General features: G+C 34.7%; 2 protein-coding genes across 8 annotated transcripts in view; one reads left to right on the forward strand and one right to left on the reverse strand.

The window, feature by feature from the left end:
- Ift74 (intraflagellar transport 74) overlaps positions 1-26,744 on the forward strand; it is a 109,422-nt gene that overhangs the window by 3,951 nt on the left and 78,727 nt on the right. For all 5 annotated transcript variants that reach the window (XR_010048465.1, XR_010048464.1, XM_063252108.1 and 2 more), the window contains exons 3-8: positions 3,647-3,782; positions 6,488-6,536; positions 8,362-8,460; positions 8,636-8,696; positions 11,848-11,907; positions 13,138-13,199. Coding sequence is in view for 3 of the 5 variants with exons in the window: in XM_063252108.1 (XP_063108178.1) it covers positions 3,647-3,782; positions 6,488-6,536; positions 8,362-8,460; positions 8,636-8,696; positions 11,848-11,907; positions 13,138-13,199 (467 nt within the window). In the remaining 2 variants the exon portion in view is untranslated. The remainder of the gene's footprint in view (positions 1-3,646; positions 3,783-6,487; positions 6,537-8,361; positions 8,461-8,635; positions 8,697-11,847; positions 11,908-13,137; positions 13,200-26,744) is intronic.
- On the reverse strand, positions 16,082-25,970 carry Lrrc19 (leucine rich repeat containing 19). 3 transcript variants are annotated; one of them, XM_063252135.1, is made up of 6 exons: positions 25,826-25,914; positions 24,470-24,505; positions 21,854-21,943; positions 20,314-20,827; positions 18,963-19,151; positions 16,082-18,182 (listed from the first exon to the last, which is right to left on the reverse strand). In XM_063252135.1, the coding sequence occupies exons 3-6, from the start codon at positions 21,932-21,934 to the stop codon at positions 17,854-17,856; spliced, it is 1,113 nt and encodes a 370-aa protein (XP_063108205.1). In that variant the 5' UTR covers positions 21,935-21,943; positions 24,470-24,505; positions 25,826-25,914; the 3' UTR covers positions 16,082-17,853. The 3 variants fall into 3 exon arrangements, with proteins under 3 accessions (XP_063108205.1, XP_003478837.1, XP_012998541.1); XM_003478789.3 differs by lacking the exon at positions 24,470-24,505 and having other exon boundaries at positions 25,826-25,970; XM_013143087.2 differs by lacking the exons at positions 18,963-19,151; positions 24,470-24,505 and having other exon boundaries at positions 25,826-25,970.

The raw sequence follows: 26,744 nt of genomic DNA on the forward strand, positions 1-26,744 counted from the left end.
TCAATTGATGACTTTTTAGGTCTAGGGCTGGTAGTATAAGCATCTGTTTAGAGGATAACAATATGTGATATAGGGAATTGAGTTCTGTCTTGTTTTTGAAGTTCAGTATTGTTCTCATTGTTTTGTTTTGTTATTTCATTGTTTCTATTCCATTCAAAAATCTAAAAAATTATGTATATTTAAAAAAATATAGTGTGTGCCTGTAATCCTAGCACTAGGAAGACTGAGGCAGAGGGATTGTTTTGTGATGGATTATGTCCAATTTATTTCTCAAATGCAAAATTTCCTTGTAAACAGTTTTACATATATCCTTATAGTGGAGTGGTATGGTTGATACATTGTGTGAACTTGAGAAGTTTAGAAGTTTTAAGAGGCTCAGCAGGGAGTCAGGGTTCTTGCTTTGTAAACATCCTCATCCTGTGCAAGAGGACGGCACAGAGATTTTTGTGAGTGCTATATCTGCCCTAGCTGGGTGGTGGGGGTGGGGTGGGGTGGGGTTGGCCTGCTACAATATAAGGGAGGAAAAGAGGCTTGTTCTTCCCCCTTTTGTTTGGTTGCTTTTGCTGACTGCTGCTTTGAAGTGTTGCCCCTGTGCCATGTTAAATCTCTGGCATGTTCTGTCAACCTTCTAGTTCTCAGAGCTCTGACCAAAATCTCCCATACAGAACAACCTAAGGCATTCCAGCTCTACTTTAGGCAACATACCTGGACCTTTCCAGACTCTTTCCACAAGCCATTCCCAAAGGCTCTTAAGCCAAATGGCCAGGTATAGTCACAGCAACGATCTCACTCCTAGTACCAAATTCTGTCTTAGTTACATTTCTCTCGTTGCTGGAACAAAATGCTCAATACCCAAAATGAAGGAAGGAAAGGTTGATTCAGCTCACTGTGGAGGTTTCAGTCCATAATCAGCTGGTTCCAAGACAGGGTAGCTTGGCACAGGGGCATAAGCGTCTGCCTTGCAAGTACAAGGTCACGAGTTTGAGCCCTGGTACAAAAAAAAAAATTCCCACACCAATAGAAGGTTAATAGAAATCCTGCTGGTAAAGACTAGGTTTAGGAGGTTTTTACTGGGTAGGACTGCATTGGTTGTTGGAGTCCAGATAATGTGTGTTATAGCTTGGCAGAAAGTTTGTCTGCATTCTGCTTGTATCCAGAGACTTTGCCTGAGACTAAGATTAAAGACAGTGGACTAATTAATCCGGCAGAAAAAATTTCAAGGTAGTAAAATGTTGAGGCTATGGCATGGCTACTGTTGGGGGCTTTTAGCCAGATTTATGTTGCAGGATGATTTAAAACATTGTGAGTTTGGCCAGACAGAAAGCTTCAATAAAGCTGTGGCCTGTGAAGTTAGAGCTGAGGAAATCTTTTTTTTTTTTTGTCTTTTTTTCCTTTTTATCGGTACCAGGGATTGAACTCACAACTGCCTGCTTGAAAGGCAGGCGCTTATGCTGCTGAGCTAAATCCCCAGCCCCTGAGCTGAGGAAATCTTGTTGAAAAAGAACAGGAGAATAAAAAAATGACCTGAAGACATCACAAAAAGCAGCAAGTCTCAAACTTGTGCAACCTCAGAATTGCAAAAGTGAAAGACTGCTTCGAGGCAAAAGTGGTAGAGCACCATGTTCCAGAATGGCAGCAGCATAAAAAATTTGTTCCTTAGAATTGGATTCAGCATGCCCAGTGATCAAGGTATTCAGCTCCTACAGCCAAGAGAAGGAAGAGCTTAGCTACTACTCCAACTGACAGCAAGCCTTGGCATCACGCATGTGGTGATGATTTAGGTGTATACAGGATACACGAATTCTGAGTTTAAAAAGGCTTCCTATTTCAGAAGACCTGGGAGGTCAGGCAGTGTGCCCCTGAGAGTGCCATGTGTAAAGCTGTGAGTGTGAAACCAAAGGTGCAGTGGAGACCCCAGAAGTTTGGAAAAGCCACGAATGTGAATCATCTAAAGAAAGTTGGAAAGAGGCAGCAAATCCAACCCAAGAGAGAATCTGTGTGAGCTGCAGCCACCCGGGGTGCCACAGGGGTAGAGTCACACAAGTTCACTGGAGTGCCCCGTTTGCCATGGATTGCTTTAGATGCTGGATGTGCAACTACAGGACTTAATGTTTGCCTTGCTGGTTTTTGCAATTGCTTTGGCCCCAATCCTTTGTATTCTCCTGTTTGTAATTCTTTGGATGGAAATGTTCATCTTGTACCATTTAATGTTGGAAATGATTAACTTTGTTTTCATTTCTACAGTGGCTTGCTGCTAGGAGTTTGTCTTATGTCTTGGAGGAGATTTGGGACTTGAACTTTTCAGCAATGCTGAAACTGCTAGGATTTTGGCAACTTTTAGAGATGGACTAAATGCTCTTTACATAAAGGAATGTGCATGAGTGGGGGGGGCAAAGGAAGAATGTTATGATTCTAATGTAATATAATGTTGATAAGACTTAATGCTGGTTCCTAAGGATTGTTAAACCTGTGTTATGTTCAAGTTGTGAAGTGGTAAGAATAAGCATGTCCTTGTTCTTGGAGGCTAGTTTAAAGAGATATGTCTGGTTGCCAAGTTGACAAGGGGTGGATTGTTGTGGTTGATACATTATGTTAACTCTGCATGTTTAAGAGATTCAGCAGGAAGTCAGGGTTCTTAGTTTGTAAACATCCTCATCCTGTGCAAGAGGAAGGCACAGAGATTTTGTTAGTGCTACTTTGCCCTGGAGAGCTGGGGTGGTGGTGGTGATGGTGATGGCCTACATACAGTATAAGGGAGGAAAAGAGGCTTCCTCTTTTCCCCTTTGGCTCTGGCTGCTTTTGCCGATTGCTGCCTTGAATTATGCCACTCTGACTTGGAGCCAGATGATTATGAACTGAAACCTCCACAAACAGTGAGCTAAATAAACCTTCTTTCCTTTATTTTGGCTATTGGGTATTTTGTCCCAGGAGTGAGAGAAAAGTTACCAAGACATAGAATATGGTGGTTTATCCCTATAATCCCTGTACTCTGGGAAGCTGAAGCAGGAGGATAACAAATTTGAGCTCAGCCTAGGCAACTTAGACCATATTTCAAAATCAAATAAAAAAAGATAATATATATTCATTATAACAATGATAAAATTGTTATAATGCACCCAGTTGTATAAAGAAAATAATAAAAATCTACAATGTACAGAAATAACCATTGTTACTTTTTTTTATGATTGTTGAGATTTTTATAAAAATATAATTATGAATGCTGTACTGTTCAGTAAACTACTTTTTTTTTTTTTTTTTTTTTCTTAATCAGTTCCGGACATTAAACTCATGACCACCTGCTTGCAAGGCAGGTACTTATGCCGCTGAGCTAAATCCCCGCCCATACCCTACTTTATTATATACTACAAATAGTTTAATCATTTCTTTTATGGTCATTTAGTTCCTTCTCGGTGCTGAAATATTAGTCTACATATAGATTTTAAGTTTTAATAAAATATAGCCATAGAATTTTAAATATTGAAATTATTTATTATAACATTGAATAGTATGTTTTAGATATAAAAAATATAAGGACTACTTTATAAATTGTAGAATTTTAATTTTACAATTCTCTTTATAGTAAAATAGTATAAGGTATACTTGTTTTCCTTCTGTTTGATGAAAGTGAAATCTTATTATCATTTAGATGCCACCTGGAACAGCAAGACCAGGTTCTCGTGGTGGTCCCTTAGGGACTGGGGGAGTGCTGTCATCTCAGATCAAAGTTGCTGATCGTCCTGTTACACAGCAAGGTTTGAGTGGAATGAAAACTGGGATGAAAGGTATCTGTAAAGATGAGTGTATTTTGTTTCAAAAATATTACAGTACTGTATTACTAGAGGAAAATTACAATTTTCATTGATTTACAAAATTGTTACAATAACAGGGTGAGTGTGAAAATGCATTGTGAACTAGAAAGTCATTTTTCTGAATGTGGACTGTTTTAATAATTGAAATTTGAAATATTTTGAAGAGAAATACAGAATTGAAAATTAGACTTCTTATATCACATAGAAATATTTTGAAATATTTTTGATAGTTTCCTTATCAAAATGACTGTTAAAATACCTTTATTAATGAACAGAGTCAAAAATAATACTTTTGTGAAATTAATACTCATAGCTAACGTATAGAAATGAGACTAACATGTAGATGCATAGTGAGTCTCACGTTAGGCCTCTATTTAGAAAGGTATAATAGGGGCTGGGGATTTAGCTCAGCGGCATAAGCACCTGCCTTGCAAGCAGGCAGTCGTGAATTCGATCCCTGGTACTGATAAAAACGAAAAAGCCAAAAAAAAAAAAAGGTATAATAATCCACAATATGATTCATAAATTTGATCTGTGATATATATAAACCAAAATTTGGTAAACATCCTAATAAAGAATTTTTGTTTTATGTGTGACAAATGATTTATCAATGCTGACAATATTCTGTTGGTAAAAAATGTACTTTAAGATACCATACTACCGTTGGCCTTTTGTTTCCATAGTTTCTATATTTGCAGATTCAATAATTGCAGATCAAAAATAGAAAAAAGAAAATAAAAGAAGAAGAACCTGGCATCTATGCTGGACATATACAGACTTTTTTTCATATTCTCTTAAGTAGTAGAGTAAAACAGTTGTTTATAGCATCTACATTGTTTTAGATTGATAGACTAGAAATGATTTAAAACAGGTGACAGTGTGCATGTATTATATATAAGCACTATGCTATTTTACATAAGGGACCTAAATATCCTAGGGTTTTGACATCCATATGAGAGTCTAGGAAGCTGTCTCCTGTAGACTCTGAGAGATGATTGCATTTTTTATAATGTAGTAAGTCATGCTTTGCAGGACACTTAAATTTTCCCTTTCCCTTTCCCTTTCCCTTTCCCTTTCCCTTTCCCTTTCCCTTTCCCTTTCCCTTTCCCTTTCCCTTTCCCTTTCCCTTTCCCTTTTGTAGTGGTGGGAATTGAATCCAGAGCCTTCCTCATCTCTTTTTTTATTTTGTATTTTGAGACACTAAGTCACTAAGTCACTAATCATGTAATATGGGGTTGAATCTGAGATCCTTCCTAGAATGCTAAGATTATAGGTATTTGCCACCATACCTGGCTTAAATTTTCTTATCATGCCATTTAGCTTACTATTTACTAAAAACCAGTTGATTCTTTCAGACATGTTTATTTAATAATTATCAGTACCATTAAAAAATGAATCAAAATTCTGTGATCATTTAGCTAGTCTTAATATATTCACAGACATGTTTATGTTGAATATTACTTACTTAAAAATGATAGATATAAGCGTGCTAGAATCCGGTGGAGGATTTGTTACATGTTTATTACTGTATAGTTTATCCTTCAAAACAGAACCAATACCATTTAAGATTGTTAGTCTCTACCAACATCCTTCAAAGGCTTGCAGCTTGTTACATACACACTCCGTCTGCTGTGAACTTTGCTCTCACGGCTCTGTTGTCCCGTTCCTGTGATAGTGAGTCATTCACTATCTCTTCTCAGCATATGCCCCATGGACAGTATACTTTGGCCTCACCTTTCACACTTGCAGGACATTTCATCCCTTGCAAGGTTTGGGACATTTAACCTAGGAAGACTTTCATAATCCTACTGAAATGTAAGATTATTTTTAAAAAAATTCTGAAGGCTGGGGCTGTGGTTCTGTGGTAGAGCTAAGCACTTGCCTTGCATGCACATGGCCTTCAGTTCTATCACACACACACACACACACACACACACACACACACACACACACGTCTCTGAGACGAAGTTGAAAACTTAGTTTCTAGTTCACATTGAGAAATATTTTCATTTTCCAATAAGATAGATAATAGGTATAGCCACTCAAATTCAAATTAATTAAAATTAAGTAAAATAAAAATTCATTTCCCTGGTAGCATCAGCCAGATTTCAAGTGCTCAGTAGTCCCATTTGAATACTTTACTGGATAATGCTAATATATTTTGTTGCGTAAAGTTTTTTGGGGCAACTTTTTTCTAGGCTTCTAGTGATTCAAGTCCAATTACTGTGATCTAGTTTTTGTTTGTTTGTTTTGGTGGTAGTTGGGATTGAATCTAGGGGCTAGAAGCTTCATCCTAAGCTATATACTTGGCCCTGTTTTCTTTTTCTTTCTTTTCTTTTTATTTTGAGACAGGATTTCACTGAGTCACTAAGTCACCTAGGCTGGACTTGTACTTGGGATCTTTATTCCTCAGCCAGCCTGGGGACTGTGATTACAGGTGTGTACTATCATACCCAGCTCCATCTTTGTGATCTTCATTGAAACCTCCCTTCTGTCATGATGCTAAGCTGTTAATTGTCTTTTCCATTTCAGTGATTGTCCTTAATGGTTCTGGCACATTCATGATGACTGACAGAATTGTCCATGTTTTTCTTGTTGTACTTTGGATTTGAATATGCCGTTTTGGTGACATTTTGAAACTGAACACTAACATTAAAAAACCTTTTTTTTTTTTTTAGGTCCCCAGAGGCAAATTTTAGATAAATCTTATTATCTTGGACTTCTTCGGTATGTTAAACAAACGTATCTTTCTATACATGATCATAAAATTTTAACTGTGGTACTTTTTACAATAACTACGTGTCTGTATTTTTTAATTAATTATGTTTATTGGTACAATTGAAATATAATGATCATGTTCATAATAGATATTTTGTACCTGTACCTGACTTATCACAATTCCACTTTTTGGTTTTTTTCCCTAAGAATTAGCTTGTATTCTAACATAATTTCTTACTGATTTGGCTAAACTGCTAAAGGTAGATATGATAATAAAATTAGGCTAGAGTTTTACACTTTATGTATTTGCATGTATGTTAGCTGTGTATTTTGCCTCAGTCTGTGCTACTATAACAAAATATGAGAGTAGTTAATTTATACATAACAGAAATTTATTTCTTACAATCATGGAGGTTGAGAAGTCTAGGATCAAAGTGCTGGCAGGTTTGATGTCAGGCGAAGGCTGTTCCTCATTCATGGTACCATAGGTGCTGTTACAGGATGAAAGTGCAAAAAATGGCTTGACCTAGTTTCCTTTGGCCTTTGTGTAGAGCACTGACCCCATGTATGGGAGTAGCACCTTCACGGCCTATGCATCACCTCAATGCTCCACTTCTTAACACTGTTGAAAGGCATTCAGTCCAATTCTGAATTTTGGAGGGAACACAGACATTCAAGCTGCGGCATATTTAGAGTTCTCTCTTTTCATCTAGTGGTAAAAATAATTTTCCATGCTTTTTGCTTTATTATTTTGAAATACATTATTCATAGTATTGAAATGTCACTAATTTTACCTAAGAAAGGTGTGTATACTTTTTATGATATCTTAATCAAGAGTTTTACATAAGTATATATTTGGTCAGTACATTCAAATGTGGCCTAATTTTAATTAATTCATATGCTTCGTTATATGTCTTTAATTATATAGGTAAATTACTCTGCTCAGGTGTGCAACTGTCCTACCTCTATTTTCTCATTTTACTTTATTTTCTTCTTGATTTGTCATCTGTGTCTTCTTTCTCTCTTCCATTTCATTCAACGCATCCTCATTTTCCTTTGTAGTCCTCTTGGTTTAGTTTCTCAACTATCTGGATTCTTTTAATCCTCAAACTACTAGGTGGCAATTTTAAAAAGTGTAGATTTTCCAATCTGTTCTCAAAGGTAAGATACTAAGAAAGATAGAAAGGCCGTCAGATGTGTAATATCTGATATTCAGTCACTTTTTAATCAAAAGAAGGAAAGAAAATAAAACAATTGCTAGTCATTACATTGCTTGGCTTCTCCAGGATTTATGCTTCTACCTCAAAGGGTATTTCTGTTTGTGTAATTGTTTGGCTTAGAGGAGTGCTCACTGCTCCCTGGGGAACATTTAGCATTTTCTGAACCGATTTTGGGTTGTCAGAAGTTATGGGAAAATGCTACTGGCATTCTTATCATGGATGCTGCTAAACACCTTACATGCACAAGATAGCCTTCCACCACAAAGTACTAATCACTGCCCTGAAATGTCAGTGATGCTGCTATTAGGAAATTGTAGCAGGAGCTGCGAAAATCACAGTTAGGCATCTATGTCTGTCTGTGGGTTATAACAGTTTAGCCAGGCATCCATGCTGATCTTCTCTCATCTTTCCTAGAGAATCTGTCATCAGTTTTTCATAAGTTGAGAACAGGCTGGGCTGTTCCTTAACCTTGATCAAATAAACCAGATATGTTTCCTTTTGTAAATGAAGTTCACAAACCCATGTGTATTTTTATTACATGTTTATGATAGGTTTAGTTTGAAAGAGTATTCTGAGTTAGAAGTATTGCTAATTTTCTTTTTTCTTTTAATTAGAAGTAAAATAAGTGAACTTACAACTGAAATTAATAAACTTCAAAAAGAAATAGAAATGCACAATCAAGAGAATTCAGTGTATTTGTCATATGAAAAACGGTAAGTTTGTCGTTAAAATATGCAAGGTTTTTAAATGTATTTGTATACTACTAAATAGTATTTCAGTATACATTGAATATTATATGGTAAGAATACTGAATTTGTAGTTACCTATGTTTAGAATGTTCATCTACTTATTTATGTATTTACAAATGTATTTATTTTATATTTATAGAGCAGAAACTTTAGCTGTTGAAATCAAAGAGTTTCAAGGACAACTAGCAGATTACAACATGGTAATGTCTCTTTTCTGAGAGAATTTGCTTAGAATAATTTTATTGCTTTTTACCACCTAAAGATACATTGTTTTAAATGCTAAGTAAGACATAAATACTTGCTTCTGTGAAAGATTGAGACTCTAAAAAGTACAGAGAATAAAGTGCCTGTTTCTTTTCTCCCACACATCTCTCCCCAGAAATAATTCTGCCTAACAGATCATTATGTATTCTTTTAATATTTAAAGAAAATACATTTACTAATGTCTTAGTTACTTTCCTTATCAGTGGGACACAGTATCTGACACCAACAAATTAAAAGAAGAAAGGCATATTTTGGTTCACAGTTTACAGAAGTTTCAGTCCATAATTGACTGGATCTAAAGCAGGACAGCATGACAGAGGGGCATGGAGGGGGAGAGCTACTTATGGAATGGTACACAGAAAGCAAGGGGATCAAGGAGGACACAGGGAGGGAGAGACACTTTCCCAGGCCACATCCACATCCACTAATTTAATAATGGCAATGTTTCATACAAAGGTGGATAGTGGCCCACCTCACAGCAGGAAGCCAGGTACAAGCCCCCATCAACCAATCACATTCCAAAAGCTCTGCTTGTGCATGTATGAGGGTTTTAGGGGACATCTAGCTACAAATTATGACAATTTACAAATACAAAAATACATACATGTCTTCTACTATAACTATTAAAATAATAATTTTAAAAATAGATAGAATTTATTGGATGTTAATAATGCTATTGCTTTTGTTTTTGTCTTTTGAGCCAGGATCTCACTATGTAGTTTAAGCTCACTATGTAGTTCAGGCTCACAATGTAGCCTAGGTTGGCCTCAAACTCACAGAAATCCTCCTGCCTCGGCCTCCCCAAGTGCTGGGATTACAGGTGTGCACCATCACATCTGGCAATACTGTTGATTTAAAAGCATTTTTACCTTTGTATGAAACATTGCCATTATTAAATTAAAAGTAACTTAATTATTTAGCACACAGATTACCTCCATGTGTATGTTGTATTCTGTGTGTGCATTCTGTCAAAACAGAGTATGTAACAGACATAGTACCACCAAGGCTGCTTGCCATGTGGACTCTTGAGAAGAAGCAGTGGCTTTGGCAGTAATGGTGACTGCCTCAGTCACTGCACTAATTGCACTGCTGGGAAACATTTTTAGTGTCTGAGAGTTTTCTCCTCAACTTCTTGGTTGCAATAGGCAGCAGTGGTGTCTGAATTTAATGAAAGTGACAAACTTTGTCTCTCTTTTTTCTAGTAAGAATGATTAGATGAATTATGAAATACCTACTTGATAGTTTTACATTATGCTTATCATAATGTAATAAATTTACCATAATAAAATTTTATTAATTATAGTAGAGTGTAATTGCTAAAGTTGTTGAATAACATGTAACAAACATTTTTTGGAACTTAGTATTTGGTGGTTCTGTTTTTTAGTAAATGATGTACTATTCTAAATGTGAGAAAAATAGTTTTATAAGGTATGAAATGACATTAGATGGAAAGGGTTTTTAGTTACAGTGAAATGTATTAGGTGCTGAAGATAAACATAATAAAACATGTAGAATATGTTGTTTATAGGTTTAATACTTGTAAGAAGAAAAGTCCTAAGTATCTAATATATAGTTAGCATTAAGTAAATATTAGGTCTTACTAGTACCTATTCATATCAGAAATGAAAAATGTGTGTATACTATTATACATTAATAAACTTTAGTTTTTAGTATCGGTTACACCTAAGTTTGCTTTTAACTCTTAAATAGTGACTTGTGGTTCAAAGTACGGCTACATTAGTTCCTAAATTTATTTTTCTGTTAAATGTAGACATGGTATTTAGTGTGCTAGTTAATGCATGTAACAGACTCTGAGCAGTCTGTTAGCTGTTGATAGTCATTGCCTTTTTGAAGTAGGCTTTTGAGCATGTTGTCTATGCCTTGCCATATTGATTTTTTTTTTTTAAAAGCAGTGGCAAAGTTTATCTGAAAAAGTGAAAGAGAGCTAGGAATACAGCTCAGTGGTACAAGCACCTGCCTGGCAAGCACGAGGTTGTAGGTTTGATGCCTGGTACAAAGGGAAAAAAAAGAAAGAAAAGAAAGTGAAAAGGAAAAGTGAACAAGAAATTGGCTTTGCATAGTGAGTTTGGGCTGAAAAAGGAAAAGACAAGATAAAAGGACACCCTGGAGAACGCCAAGTGGGCTATCCTGAAGAAAGCCACAATAGATGGTTTTTTTTTTTTTCTGTAGAAAATGTTTCACAAATAAGTAAGACATGCATGTGTAAAATTGTATTATCTCACTAGTGTGAGAAGCTGTATATAAAAAAATAGTTAAGATAGTTATACAGTGAGTTATATAGTGATTTCTCTGAGTTCACTGAAGAGAAAGGTTTGTACTGTATTGTTCAGACAATGGAATGCAGATATCTTGTGCTCTGGGTGAATAATGATTTAGGAATGACAATGCGCATTGTACCATTGTTGCCCTCCACTGCCGTGTTTTAATTTTTTCTTTTTTTCTATTTGAAATAAAATGAATTTGAAAAAAAAATTCCACAATGTAGATTTGTAAATCTGTTAACATACCTTTTCCCTGGAGAAAAACCTGAAAGAGTGACTGATTTAACTTTTCCAGACCTTTATAAATTACAGCCATTTTTTCAGAGGAGATAAAGCTACTCAGGATGAGATCTGTGGTGTTTTGTTCCTGGTCACTTTGCTTCCTTGGTTTTTTGGTGTGATACTGGGGATTGATCGTAGAGCTTTCACATTGAGCTACATTCCCAGTCCTTGGCAAAACTTTTTATTTTTCAGAGAGAGTCTCACCAAGTTTCTAAGTTTCCCAGGCTGGTCTTGAATTTCCAGTCTTCCTGTCTCAGGATTCCAGAATTCTGGGATTATAGGTGTGCGCTGACATACCTAGTGTTTACTGTCCCCCAGTGAAAGACACATTCATTATTGGAAGGTACCCTGTACTGTGTATGCTTACTTAGGTGACTCAGTATTTGTTTTTATCTTAAAGCGAAGACACTTAGAAATATTAATACTTAAATTACTTCTCATTATTCATGAGTTTGAATACTTGTACTATGAATTAATACAGAACCTTAACACTAATGGAATTTTTTTGTACTTTTGTTTGTAGTTGGTAGATAAACTTAATACCAATACTGAAATGGAAGAAGTAATGAATGATTACAACATGGTAAGAAAATTTACAAATCTAAACAATAGATGTTTATAAAATCATATCCTAGCTCGGGATATAGTTCAGTGCCATAAGCTGCCTGCTTGGCAAGTGCAAGATCCTGAGTTTGATTCTTGATTAAAAAAAAAAAAAAACATATCCTCCAAAATAAAGGATTGCTATCTAGAAAGTTTGACAAAACCTAATGGACCTTAGAGATGGATAAGTATTTGATCCTGAGTTCTCTTATCAGTTGGTCTTCTAAATTTTTTCTCCTGATTAGCGCTCCTAAGTGGATGCTGTATTGTCTAAAAAGGTCTCTAAATTGGTATCATTTGCAATGAACCTTAGAAAGTATCATCTACATATTTTCTCCTATATATACACTATATTAGATAGCAGTATTTCTGGTAAACTTTTGTACAAATGAAACTTGTACCTAATGGAGATAAATGGTACTAGTTCATAGTTTTTGTAACAAAGAGAGAAAAATGAACATATATGATATCAGACATAATAACTTTTGAAAATGAGAATTTGTGTTTCATGTTCTCAGATTATTTGGTACAAGCAATAAAATATGTTAATATCTAGCTTATTTTGATTATAGCATTTGGAGAAAACACAACTCTTTAATTACATAGTTTATATTTTATTTACATAATCAGAGACTGTGATATTTTATTTACATAATCAGAGAGTGAAAACAATTTACAAAATGACAACATTTGGAGTTTAAAGCCTTAATAATTTAGATTATTGTTAGAACACAGGAGAACTCACAAATTAAAAATTGTATTTCAATGCCAGAATGAAAACTAAAAAGATCTTATGTGTTTTGTTAGTTATTTAAAGTCAACTAAGAATACTCAGGTAAATCCTGAATGCTTTTTGATTAAAACTTGTGTAAGATCTAAATTCAACTGTATTGCCAGACAATTATTTATTGAACACTCAATAAATTTTGAAACACTATTTGTATAAATTAAGTTTATGTTGGATTGTTTGACGGACCACTAAAGAATGATGAATATTTTTAATAAGAGATTATGATGTTTTATTTAAAAAGATTTTTTAGTCTAGTAGTGGTCTTTTGTAAATAAAAGGTTTCTGTATTTATTTTATTGAACTTTGTGTGTAACATTAGGCTTATTCTACTCATTTAATTCATAGCCAGAATAATCTTTAAAGAGTTTAAGTTATTGGTTACTTCTTTATCACTAACTTTAGTGTTAACTCTTTATGCAGCTTAAAGCTCAGAATGATCGAGAAATACAAAGTATGGATGTCATATTTACTGAAAGACAAACGTGAGTTAAACTAACTTAAAAATAATACATATTTAAGTGAGATTTATTGTATTTACAATAGATATTTACTGTTTGAACCTGTTTTTTGTTTTTTTTTTTTTGTCTTTTTTATTTTTATCGGTACTGGGGATCGAACTCATGACTGCCTGCTTGAAAGGCAGGTGCTTATGCTGCTGAGCTAAATCCCCAGCCCCTGAACCTGTTATTTTACCATACCACTAAATAGCTGAATTTTTTATATTAATGAATTTAAAAATTACAGTACATAATGATTACTTTCATGATAGTAATTGGTACCTGTACCTAAGACATTTGAATTCCTTCCCACTTTCAAAAGATCTTTTTCTGTCACCTATTAATCTATTATTTTGCTCTTTAATTTACTATTACTTTGGGATTCTTGTAAAAGACAAACTGTGTGTGTCTGATTTATGTTACTTAACATTGGGGTCTCAAGGTATAGCTCTTTGCCTACCAGTGACTAAAACTTATCCCTCTCTATGGCAGAATAGTACCCCATTGGTGTAAATGCCAGGTTTTCTTTATGCAAAAATCTGTGGGTGGACATATAGGTCACTTCCAAGATTTAGCTGTTGAGGGTTGTACTGCTGAAAGCACGAGTGTGCATTTATTATTGTAATATCATGTCTTTAAACTCCATTAGGATAATACCTTGTGTGGGAATAGCTTGGTCAATGGGATTTCTGTTTTTAATTTTTGATGCATCTCTATAGTGATTTCCATAGTGATAGTACTAGTTGACATTCCCACCAACAATGTAGAAAACTTCCTTTCCCACCACTACCTTTTGTTACTATTTAATTTATTGGTTACAGGCATTACATCTCAAGTAAGATGGAATTTCAGCGTTGTTTTACTTTGTATTTCAGAGATGTTGAACGTTTTTTCATGTCTTTGTAGGCCATTTGTGGTTCTTCTGGGAAGTATCTTCATTTTTTTCAATATATACAGACAGTTTCCACATAATGTATTAAAGTTTTCTAGACAAAAGAATTTTACTCTAGAACATCATATATACAGATAAGAAGACACATATGAAATGTTTTAAATGATGCACAACAAAATCCAGCAGTGTAAAAGAATGTTTGTAAATTCTTGCTCACAGCACAGACTAAATTTAATCGGTTGTTTAAACAGTAAGGAAAATGTAATCTGTTATGGATCTTGTTCAGATTACAAAAGAGAGGAATTGTATGATTTTTTTATGTTACAATTGCTCATTTTTAAAATTTTATTTTATTTTTTTTATTTATTATTTTTTTTTTATTGGTACCGGGGATCAAACTCACGACCACCTGCTTGCAAGGCAGGTGCTTATGCCGCTGAGCTAAATCCCCAGCCCCCAATTGCTCATTTTTTAAATGAGTTGTTTACTTTGGGGGAGGTCTAATGTTTTGAGTTCTTTATATCATTTAGATATTAACTCTTCAGTCTAAAGAGCAGCAAGCAAACATTTCCCCCCATTCTTCAGGCTGTCTCATTACTCTGCTGATTCTTTTTTTGGCTGTGCATAAGATTTTTTTGATATTGGCTCTTGCTGTGTGTTCAGGCTGGCTGGCTGGTGTGGCACTTCTCCTGCCTCACCTTCCATGTGATGTGTTGGGATTCCAGGTGTGTATCACCATGCCCTGTACAAACTTTAATTTAGTATAAACTCATTTGTTCATTCTTATGTTATTGCTTATCCAAATTGAGTTCTTTTAAAAAAGTTCTTCCCTCACCTATGTCTTTTTAGAGCTTTATCTGTTTTATTGTCCAACAGAGTGTTTCTCTTTTAACATTTAGGTCTTTGGTCCATTTCAATTTTCCTTTAGTACATAGTAAGAAATAGGAGGTTTGAAATCTGGGATTGTGATGCCCCCCTGCTTTGCTATTAAGCCCAGCATTTCTTTTGCTATTCTGGGTCTCTTCTAGTTTCATCTGAATTCTAGAATTTTTTTCTCTAGTTTTGTCAGAAAGGCTGTTGGCTTTTTGATTGGGATTGGTTTTAAATCTATAAATCAGTTTTGGAAGTATGACCATTTTGACAGTGTTGGTTCTGCCTGTGCAGGAACAGGGTATATTTTTAGTTTTCTGATGTCTTCTTCAGTTTTCTTTCTCAAAGTGCTATATTATGGTTTTTGTTGTAGAACTTTTGCTTTCTTGGTAGTTTAATTCAGAACTATTTAATTTTTCTCAAAATCACTGTTAATTATACACTTAATTTCTCCATATATGGAAGGTGCAATACAAGATTTTGCTTTGGTTTTTTAATCTTCCTGTTTTCATTAATAAATTCTTAAAATTACGTTTGTAGCTAATTGAATTTTGGGGGGAATTGGCAAATAACTCACTTTATAGTGAATTGGTGAGCTTTCCTGGTGCTAGGACAAAATATCCAGCACTAGAGTTTAAAAGAAGAGGGTTTTTAATTTGGCTCATAGTTTGAGATTTAAGTCCATAGGTAGCTGGTTGTAAGGCAGGAGCAGCATGGTGGAAGGATGTGGTAGAATAAACCTGCTTAGTTCACTGTGGCCAGGTAGCAGTGTGTGCAGGAGAAGCACCGCGGAGAGATACACCCTCCAAAGGCACACATTCCATGGCCTGTCTCTTTCAAATGGACACTCAGTGGCCCATTTCCTAGTGGAACATTAGACTAAGAACATCAGTGGATTAATCCATGGTATAGGGCTTCCATGATGCAGTCACCTCTTCAGGAGTCTTAATCCTGTTATTGTCTCAGTGAGCTGGCTCAGATAGATTCCTTTCCCTACAGTCTTGGAGCTAGTGTTTTCCACAGTGTGTTCTTTGAATTGTGCTGCATATGGGCTTTTAGTAGATGTACTTAAGAAATGGTTTTGTTACGAAGAAAGTTTGGAAAATTATTAATATTTTGCTTTGAATGATCAGCAAACAATTTATTGTAATAGAGTCTCAGATTAGTCCTATAATGAAGAGTCTTATTTCACTTTGCTTAAATGCTACATTTCCTATAATAATTTGACTGCCTACCTTTTTTTTTTTCTTACAAATACTTCAAATGTATTTCTGTAAATTAGAATTCTAGAGGGCAATTTTGGAAATGTTGTTGGATGTATTGGATCCCAAATAGCTATCCATGGACCACCTCAAGATTCTTCAGCCTCAATACAAGCCTATCTGAATAGTATCTCACAGAGAGGCAGAAAAACGCATTAAAAAACTCCAAATTCATAAATAATTGTGATGCCCACTTTGGAAGTTGTTGTAGTCAGGGGATACAAGGAAACAATTATATACACGACACATAATTTATGCTATTACTATATAGTGGTCACCCAAAGAGTTAAATACAAAAAGTGTGGGAAATCTGTCCACACACTAAAAACCTGCAGAATCCAGCCAAAGGCCTGGATCCTGTAGCAGTACCCTGCATGAGGTCAGCTGAACAGTGCCTCCCATGAGTCCAGCTGGAGGCCTGGAGCCCATGACAACATCTCATGCAAGTCTGTTTCATTGTTCTGTGCTGGGAAGGCCCCAAAGTTAGTGGTGGAAGCTAGAAAGTCTGTGCCAGTGGCATGAATGATCTGTGTCAGTAAGCGTTCTGCACTGGAGCCAGGAAGCAAAGCTCAAAGTAAGAACCAGAGCTCCCCTGAAACCACAGCCATCCTCAGTGACAATGAATCCTGAGCTCCTCTGATGATAACAGCCAAATTCATGTGTGGAAGCCAGCATGACAAACTTTTTCTAGATGGACAGTACACCATGTTTCCCAGCAGAGGCAGCAAGCAATGATCAGCTAAGGATCAGAGCTCTCCCAAAGTGAGCCACAGTCATTCTCAGTGACAAGGTCCTGAGCTCCTTTGACAGAACAGCCAAGTTCATATCAGGAAACAAGCTCAAGGAACTCCTCCAGGAGAACCATGGCAACAGGAGAGCCAGCAGCACCACAGCATGTGGAGAACCAACAACACTCCTTCCCAGGTTTCATTTTTTATACTGGCAACAGTTATCAGGTAGGCCATCTATACTCAGCACCACGCTGATTCAGTCAGCTGTTGTTCATCAGGTTCAATCCATCACAGATGCCATCATGATAATAAATTGTGCAATCATGGGTTATGGTGACAACCTTTCTTAATAACTAAATCAGTAGTAATTATTAGTCTTTATGTTTGAACACTGTGCTACTAAATTTTGAAAAAATTTTGTTTTGCTAGTTCAGGAACCTTTAAAAAATATTTTCCTAATCCCTGATATCACCTTGTGAACATGAAATCAGTTGTAGGGTGGATGGAAGCTATGATTCTTCCTCACCTTGATTCATGATATAAATCCAAAAGCTTTATTTCTTGACCGACTGGAACATTAGTACAATTTAATACAAATTATATCACAAATATGTTTGTATGAAAATTGTTCATACTAATAAATAATTGAAGTCTTTTTACTAGTCTTATGGTCTCGTATATTAACTGTGTAGCTGTTAGCTAACATTAGTGTCAGTTACTGCATTTAGACCTACTTGCTCAGTGCAATAAGAGAAACATAATTTTTCATCTTCGTAGATACTGTACTGATCAATACATAGTTTGATATATTTTGCTTTAAAATCTCGAAGTCTAAGCTGTATTTGGACTGATAATGTTTTTGATGAGTCAAACATTAAAATAAATTAATTTTCTTCACATAATTCATGAGTATCTATATATTTATCTTCAATAAACCCATCATCATCTATCACAAATGAATGTAACTTTTCAAATATTACTGTAGTGTCTTCAGGGTTTGTGTCTGGTATTTGTGAAAGAGCACTTGCATTTCCAGGAAAGCTGTCTTCATAGGCTTCAGCTTCACGCTCTTCCAGACGATGATGATTGTAGCTAAGCAGCAAATTGTACCATATTGGGCATTTGATAGCGATAAAGATGAGGAGCGAAGTCAATAATACAGTGACAACAACACCAACAAGAAAAGCCCAACTTTTTCCAAGAGGTGCATGTTCTTGAGTGAAAGAAAAGAAAAAGAGATTTTGTTAAATTGTCAAAAATTAAATAATCATAGTCATAATTGCATATTTTACTATCCAGTATTAGAAATGAGCATATATTATAGTTTTCTTTAGTTAAAAGGCATTAATCATTAAATGAAAGGTATTTCAATTTGATGAAAGAGTACAGGTTGGGCATCCAACCCTGAAAATCCAAAATGTACCAAAATCTGAAACATTTTAAACACAAACGTGATTGTATATGTAGGAAATTCTAACCGTGACCTCTTATGACCAGTCACAGTCAAAACCCAGGAGAACTAAAAATATTGTGTAAAATTATCTTTAGGCTATATGTATAAGGTTTTACTGGACATAACTGAACATAAATGAATCTTGTATTTAAACTTCATTCCCATCACATTATGTATATACAAATAATCCAGAATCTGAAAAAATGCAAAACCTGAACCACTTTTGGTCTCAAGCATTTCAGATAGCAGATAATAAATCTGTACTTGTCTTTGCAGATTTTGTTACTCATATAAGACCATTACTGATTTATACTTGTTAAGAATTATGACTTGACTGAAAGTAAAGACTTAGAGAAGTTAAATGATACAGTGACATTTGGATAATAAGTGAATCTCAGTTGGAATCTCAGCATTTTGTAAATTTTTTGTTGAGATGAACAATTTTTTGCATGGTTTATAGAAATGAAAAGTGGAGAACAATAAAGAACTGTTTATTTAATATTCCTTCAGCAATATTAATATTCAAAATAAGTACATTACCTGAATTTCTTGTTATGTTACTTAAAGAGTTATTGAAAGTTGAATTGTCAATGGACTGAAAATTAATATTAAGATCTTCAATTACAGGTAGAGGAAATTTTGAATGGCATTCAGCAGTGTAGGGTGCTGTTTTGATACTATAATACTTCAGGATTTCTGGGTAGTTACAGGTGGTAATATTCTCATTTTCTAGCAAATAAGGAATAAATTAAGACTTAATATGGAGATAAGAATGGGTAATAACATTTATAAATATTTTTATCTAGAACTTGTGACCCCTTTTCTGGCTTTGAATCCAGGGCCCCACACATTATGTGAATGTTCTACTACTGAAGCTATAACATACCCCTTTTTAAATTTTTATTTTGAGACAGGGTCATGCTATGTTACCCAGCATGGCCTTGCACCTAGTTTTTTGCCTGCCCTCAGCTTCCTTAGTGTCTGGGACAGTTAGCATGCACCACCATTCTAGGCTAGGAAATGTTTCCCTACCAGTACTTGGAATTAAACCTAAGTGCTTTACACTGAGCTACATCTCCATAGCCCCTTTAACTATCTATCTATCTATCTGTCTGTCTATCTACCTATCTATCTATCCATCCATCCATGTATGTGTCTGTCTGTCTGTCTGTCTGTCTAGCTGTCTATGTATTTTGTTTTGAGCTTGTTATTTCATTAAATTGCTCATGCTGGATTTGAGCTTGCAGTTCTCCTGCCTCAACCTCTTGGTACAGTTGCATAACAATGCAATGAGGGAATGCCTATTCTACTTCAGTTGTCTTATGAATAAGCATAAGTGCAGTATCTGTTTATTGTTTAGTTTGCATAAGGAAAGATTTTATGAGTTAAGATTGTAATTGCAATTGCAAACGCCATGCTTTGCAGCTAACAAAGTAAGGCACCTGGCTTTATGCATTCCACGACAAGATGTCCTAAGAATGAATGCATATATTACTTAAAACAATGTTATGTACTGACTGCAAACTTACCATCTGGAATGAGAGTATCATCTCATATGTATATGTGTGTGTGTATAGTATTACATTTATATGTATTTCTGGGGTGGTAAAGAGAGCATTTATTTGGCAAATGCTTATTAGCCTGTCTTTCTGTCTGTCTGTCTGTCTTCCTTTCTTTCTTTCTGGACAGGAATAATTTACTTTTTATTTTTTATTTTCTGTGGGACTGGAGATCAAACCCAAGGCACCCTAGGCAGACATTCTACCACCAGGCTACATCCCCCAGCCCAAGTTTCCATTTTATAAAAAACGAAATGAGACATTTTTGTGGAGCAGAACAGCAAAAGTTAATCACATTTTAGTTTTGATGAATTTCAATTATGATAGCTTACCTAGTGTCACATTTGATGTGTTCAACCATTTCTGCAAATTGAACAGACTGCAAGAGCAGTTCCATGGATTTCCATGTAAAACTATTATTTCCAGATGAAATAGTTGTGGTTCTTCAAAGTAGTATAACAAATTTCCTTGCAGGTTCAGAAGTTTGAGGTTGTTTAGAGGCACAAACAAGTCAGGATCCAATTGTAATATTTTGTTTTGGCAGAGATGTAACTGTTGTAGTTTATTTAAGCCTACAAATGCATCCTGTTGAATTACATTGATGGAGTTTCTACAGATATTTAAGATTTCTAGATTGGAGAGGTTGCTGAAACTGTTACTATGTAAGGTAGTAATGCTGTTCTTAGTCAAATAGAGCTCAGTGAGTAAAAAATACATCCGTAGCACCTGTGTGTCTGTCATATTCAGAGTAATTTGGTTATAACTGAGATCAAGAATAGTAACATTGTCATTGATATCCGCTGGAATTAAAGAATAATTCTTTTCTGTGAAATTACATTTGACTTCCTAAAAAAGAAGAAAAAAACAAATGCATTCACAAGGAATATACGTGTTTTCAGTTTTGTAAACAAGCACTTGGATATTGGAAGAAATCTGTAAAAAAAAAAAACCCAATGTTTTGATGCTATAGTATAAAAAGGTCGAACAGGTGTTTTTCTGTATTGGGATGAAATACTTTTTTTTTTTTTTTTTTTGTCTTTTTCGTTTTTATCGGAACCAGAGATCAAATTCACGACTACCTGCTTGTAAGGCAGGCGCTTATGCTGCTGAGCTAAATCCCCAGCCCCGGGATGAAATAGTTAAGAACAAGAAAATTCTGATATGATAAAGCCAGGCAGTTATAGTTATACAGGCGTCTTCCATCCTTTATAATAGTTACGGAAAGAATCTGATAAATTTCTATTTATATAGATAGAAATATAAGGCAAATAATAATTCTGTTAACTTAATATTCTAATGTGCAAAGTAGAATTCAAGTTCAATTCACGTTATCTTAAAACTCAAAACTTAGTGTTTTTGTTTTGCTTTGGTTGTCACAGTAGGGATATTTTTTATTTTTTAGTTTCGAGTCTGGGTCTTGCTAAGTCTTTAAATTACTGAGGCTGGGCTCAAACTTGCAGTCTTTCCTCAACCTCCCAGAGTGCTGAGATTATAGATAGGAGCTACAATGTCCTGTTCAGTTTGGTATTTTAGAGCTTTTTTTTTTTGATAGTGTCTCACTACATAGTTCAGGCTGGCCTTGAGCTTACTATGTCACCTAGGCTGGCCTCCAACTCTTGGCATTCTCCTGCCTCAGCGTCCTGAGGGCTGGGATTCTAGCCATACATCACCAAGCCTGACTCACACTTTGCTTCCTTTAATCAATTCATTAAAAAACAAAGGCTGCCCTTGTCAAATTATGATCTGCCTCAGATTTCCAGACAGTTTCCATTTTCTTTCTTTGTTTTGTTGTTGTGCTTTTGAATATTTAAATAGATGTACAGAAAGGTTACCTTTGGAAACGTTTTTACTACCTTCATTGTCAAAACTTACAGTTTTAGAAGTCCGGCTTTTGTCTGATAATAGCAGCATGGAGAAGGGCCAAAACGCAGTCAGGATGCTTGCGATTTTCATATCGCAGGTCTGATAGAAAAAAGAGTATTTTCATCTCAGTGAAAGAGGAAAACGTTAGAGATTATCAAAGCCATATTGATTTCCTTTTCCCTTTTCACGTGTGGTTTTTCTTAATGCGAAACAAGGACAGCATGTCGCCTTCACCATCACTGCTCTGTGACCCTACCAAACTAGAAAAGACCCTGTCAGAGCCACTTCGTGTTTTCTGTAGTGGTTCATTAGTCCCAGAGCTGAGAAAAGGAGCTCCAAATGCAGGCACATTGTTGTACATTTAAAAGTTTACTGTATATGTGCCAAAGAAGTGCAGAGGCATATATTTTTATATCCGCATGTTTAAGTATATGTTTGTATTACTTCTTTTTGATTTTTAATGTTAGTTTTATTAATTTATTAATATTATCATTATTATCCATGAGTAAAATGGTAGGAGATGAAAATCTTTAGCTTTTTCTCAGAGACTCTTAGCTTAATTGTCAATACATTGGACATTCATTTTTTAACATAGTTTTTTCTAATTTTTGTTAAGGTGAACGTTCAATGTTTATATTATCAAAAATATATTTAAGTCATCAGTGACTGAGCCCTATAACAAAGTTACTTTTTCAGTTGCTGTGCATTTTTTCTATTATTAATTGAGCGTTTCATGTGCTTCTCATTTTTTTTTCATAAGTTTATGACTGTACTTTCCCATAGGAAATGCTCAGTGTGTATTAGGTATTTAATGTGTTTAACCTCCTTTAAAAACTTTCTTTAATCTGCTTTAACCTGTTCTGTAGCCTGCTACCATTCTCTAATTTAGGGAATCCAACCCACAGCCCTCCTTTCCTCACAGGTGACTTCTGCCTTCATTGTGGACACTCCTTTTTCCTCTGGTCCTGGATTTTTATTTTCTAGAATCCTGTTTTGTTTTATTGCCATCCTTCAATGGAGTAGTGAGGAAATAAATTTTTAAAACGTTAATGGTATCGCTCCATTGGCTTTTCCATTGCTATGTCTTTCTTTAGCCTTTAATCTAAAACCTATTATCAATATTCTGAAAAGCCTAAATCAGTATTCTAAAATTCCACACTCAATGTTTTCATTAGTTAAAGTGGGTGCTTCCTTGGCCCTTTTAATCTGAAAACTGTGTCCCTCAGTTGTGAGAATTTTTCTTTTCTTTTTCCTTTTAAACCAGTTTCTATTTGTAGAACTGCCATAACTGGATTTTTGGACTGATGGACTTTTTTCAAATCTGTGTTTTCTTACATTTCTCTCTGTTTTGGCTCTGGGAGACATCTTTGTCTTCAAACTCTAGGTTACTTACTCCTGTCATTTTTTAATCCTAAAACATCTTTTTTTGGTTCTCTTAACATTTTCTTCTGTAGTCCTGTTGGATGAATGTGTTTTGTGTCTGTCTCTTCTTTTTTTTTGTCTTTTAAATCCCGGGCCCCCTAACTTTTCTGATTTCTAAGTTTTAATGCTGTTACTTCCTCTCTTGTTTTCTCTGTCCTTTTCAATTTATGCTCCATTTTACCTTTTGTTTTCATTTTTGTGGGGTTTTAAGCAGGGATCAACCTCAAATTTTTAACTAGAAGTTTTCACTTTGACTAGTGAACACTCTATCTTTTTGTTGGTACTGGGATTGAACTCATGACATCATACTTGCTAGGTAGGTGCTTAAGCTGTTGAGCTGAGTCCCCAGCCCTGGTGAACACTCTAAATATTTTACTTTCAATGATTTATTCATGACCTTGTCATTCTGTTTCTACCTCTGTTTTCTCAAAGTCGGCATCAGAAACTCTTCTAAAAATAAATTATCTGTTTAAGAGAATATAAATTTATCCTGTCATCTTTAAGAATTTTCTAAAATTTTGCTGATCAGTCTTCTTACAGTTAATTACTTAGGCTCCCCACAACCACCCTTAGGAAAACTTGCATCACAGTAGGAAGTGAGTAAACTAATCGGAGCCAGGAGATCTTTTCAGTTCACTTATGTCTACTGCCTCATTAACAATAGGAATTTATTATTATTTAGGTGCTGGCCTGGGCTAGTCCCCTTCCTCATTGCTTTCAGTTTTTTGATTAGCCTTATATTCCTCCTAATTTTTCTTTCCATAGTTAAATGAAGTTATTAGAAAAAGTCTGCTTGTCAGATTTTTTAAATGCAACTTGGATATACATTATAGCAGAATCTCTGTTAGAGCCAGAAATGGATTTAAGCTATCACTTGCTCCATGCCACGTAAAAAACGGAGTGCCTACAACTTTTGTTTACAAGTGCTGGTTGAACTGTGTTTAATGATCTCCAGGCATAGTGGCACAGCTTAATGGCTGTTTCTGTTACTTCTCTATGATGTGGTGAAGTTCCTACTGACACCTCTGGTGGGATGCAGAGGTGAGTGAGGAAGGGTCAGGGAGAAGGGTTGGGAGGGGAATGGTTAAAGGAAGCAAATAAGCTACAGAGAAAATGAACTGGAAAAGAAATCAGCAAGGAAGAAACTGGAGATGAGGTAAGGCTGTGAGCCTGCATGGAAACAAAGAATGGTCTTGTACTTACTGTCTTTATTTAATAATAGTTATTTTCTTCAGCATACTAAAAGAAACAAAAGGATTAGAAAACAAATCTTAGTTTTTTCTTTCCTTTTGATAAATTATAGAGTTAAATGCTCAGAATTTTGTATAAGAAAGCATTCATCCAAGTCTAAAGCATTGTAAGATTTGGTTCACATGGTTCATGGTGTTTTTTTTTTTTTTGGTACTGGGGATCAAACTCATGACTGCGTGGTTGCAAGGCAGGCGCTTATGCCACTGAGGTCTGACCCAGTTCATGGTGTTTTTACATATTGTGTATCTTCTTACACGGGAAACATTAAGAGAGGAATAAATATCCACCATGGTAACAATGAATGAATTGCTGGGCAAAAACATTGGCTATCTAAAAGAAATCACACTGGCTGAGTACCAAATTAGTACGCTATGTGAAAACTGTTTCTGAGTTAATTTACCCTTTCAAAAATTTGATTTAAAAAGAAGATACTTTGCCTTTTTCCTTTTTAAAAATTTTTTTCTTAACTTGAAATTTGTTTTAAAATGATTTTGAAGTTTAAGAATTACTTAGGAACAAATAAAAATAGAAGATATGTGGAATATCTTTCTTTTAGTTATTTCATAAAATTAGGAGATCTTTTATACAGCATACTGTGATTACAGATTAAAAAAACTACACCAAGGTGAATAACAGACATTTGAAAAAAAAAATGTCGTGTTCTTAATGAGATTTCAAGTACAACCTTAGGTTATTTATTTTATGTGATTATTACATGGAATGAAATGAAAAAGATACAATTTTTTGTATATTTTTATAGACATAAAATCAATGTGTAATTTTATCCTTCAGTATTTTAGATATTTGTAATGTGGAGTTAGTATATTTGTTGTAAGATGTGGATGATTGACAGTTTCCTATAACCACTTATTAGAGTTTTTTAAAATTTACTTACTATCATGAAATTTTTCATGGAAAAAAAAGTTAAGGGTAACCATTATCACCAGCTTTAAAGGTTTCAACTACAGTGGTGGTCCTTTTTAATCTTGCTAATTTATTTTTAGGTTAAAAAGTCACTTGAAAATACTGTGACTGACATATTTCAAAATAAAGACATTTCATAAATTTGATTTGCTAGATGAAATCTTTTTTCCTCACCAGAAATCTAATTTCTTTATATAACACTATAACTTCTATTTGTGAAAGATTCTTTGACTATCTCCCAGATTTATGTTATTTCTGACACAGATCATGTGAAAATATAATCATATTTTCTGTCCTTTCATTTAAGGCAAACGTTATATAATCTTAACAAACTTTTTAAAATTCAGCAACAACCACCAAATCTATAAATATGTAGGAACTTACCTTTACTTTTTCCTTTTATCTGTGAGATTGGTGTGCTAAAGAAGTTTATTCTGTTTCTTCAACACCTTAAGAAAAAAAAAGTTATGTCATATGATGGTATTTCAGTTTGTTCTAACCTTTGTACCCAATGAACAAGTGATTAAAAAAAAAGTTGGACTTCCTTAGCAAAAGATTGACTAGAGGAATAATTTCTTAAAGTCATCTCTGACTTTTTAGTGTAACTCATAAAGTGTTTTACATAATCTGTTTCTAAATTATTTTTCAAAAATTTATCAAAATAGTAAGTTTTTTTTACTGAAAGCATATAGGATTGAGAGTGCATACTTTTAAAAGATACATTGTTTCTCAATGTGTTTTAAGTATTTTGTATTTAGAAGGATTCAAATTGAATAGCTACTATTAAGTTTTGTATTCCATTGACTTAACTTTGTTGTGTACTCATTTTATGATACCTTCCTTGGTCATTTTACTGCCATGTTGTAACAGGAATAAAGGACTTACAGCATCAGATGATGTGACACATGGTTTATATGTAGCCTTTAGAAAATCAGCAGCCTTCCTTGTGCTGTAATTTCCCCTCTATAGAATGAAATTCTGTAAATTAGTTCCCATGTACAGTAGACACAGTAGGAAGAAACACTGACAATGGTGAGCATACATTAAATTTAGAGTAAATGAGTTCTAAAAGATTAACTCCTCCAGCCTTTAGTATTTTTAATCCATAAAACAAGAGATTGAAATAGATGATCCTTTTTTACTTAGAAGTTTTGTGAGCTCATATACACGTAGAAATTGTTACAAGCAACAAACACATTTGTTTTACTATAGTAGTTGAACTTCAAAGGGAAGCCTGTCCACCAGTGAGACAAAACAAATGGTCTGAAATGCCTGGTTGCACTGTTATCATCTTGTATTTGAT

This window comes from Cavia porcellus, unplaced genomic scaffold (genome assembly GCF_034190915.1).
Source record: "Cavia porcellus strain 051 isolate PalLab524CR breed Dunkin Hartley unplaced genomic scaffold, mCavPor4.1 scaffold_1, whole genome shotgun sequence".
NCBI classification, from domain to species: Eukaryota; Metazoa; Chordata; class Mammalia; order Rodentia; family Caviidae; genus Cavia; species Cavia porcellus.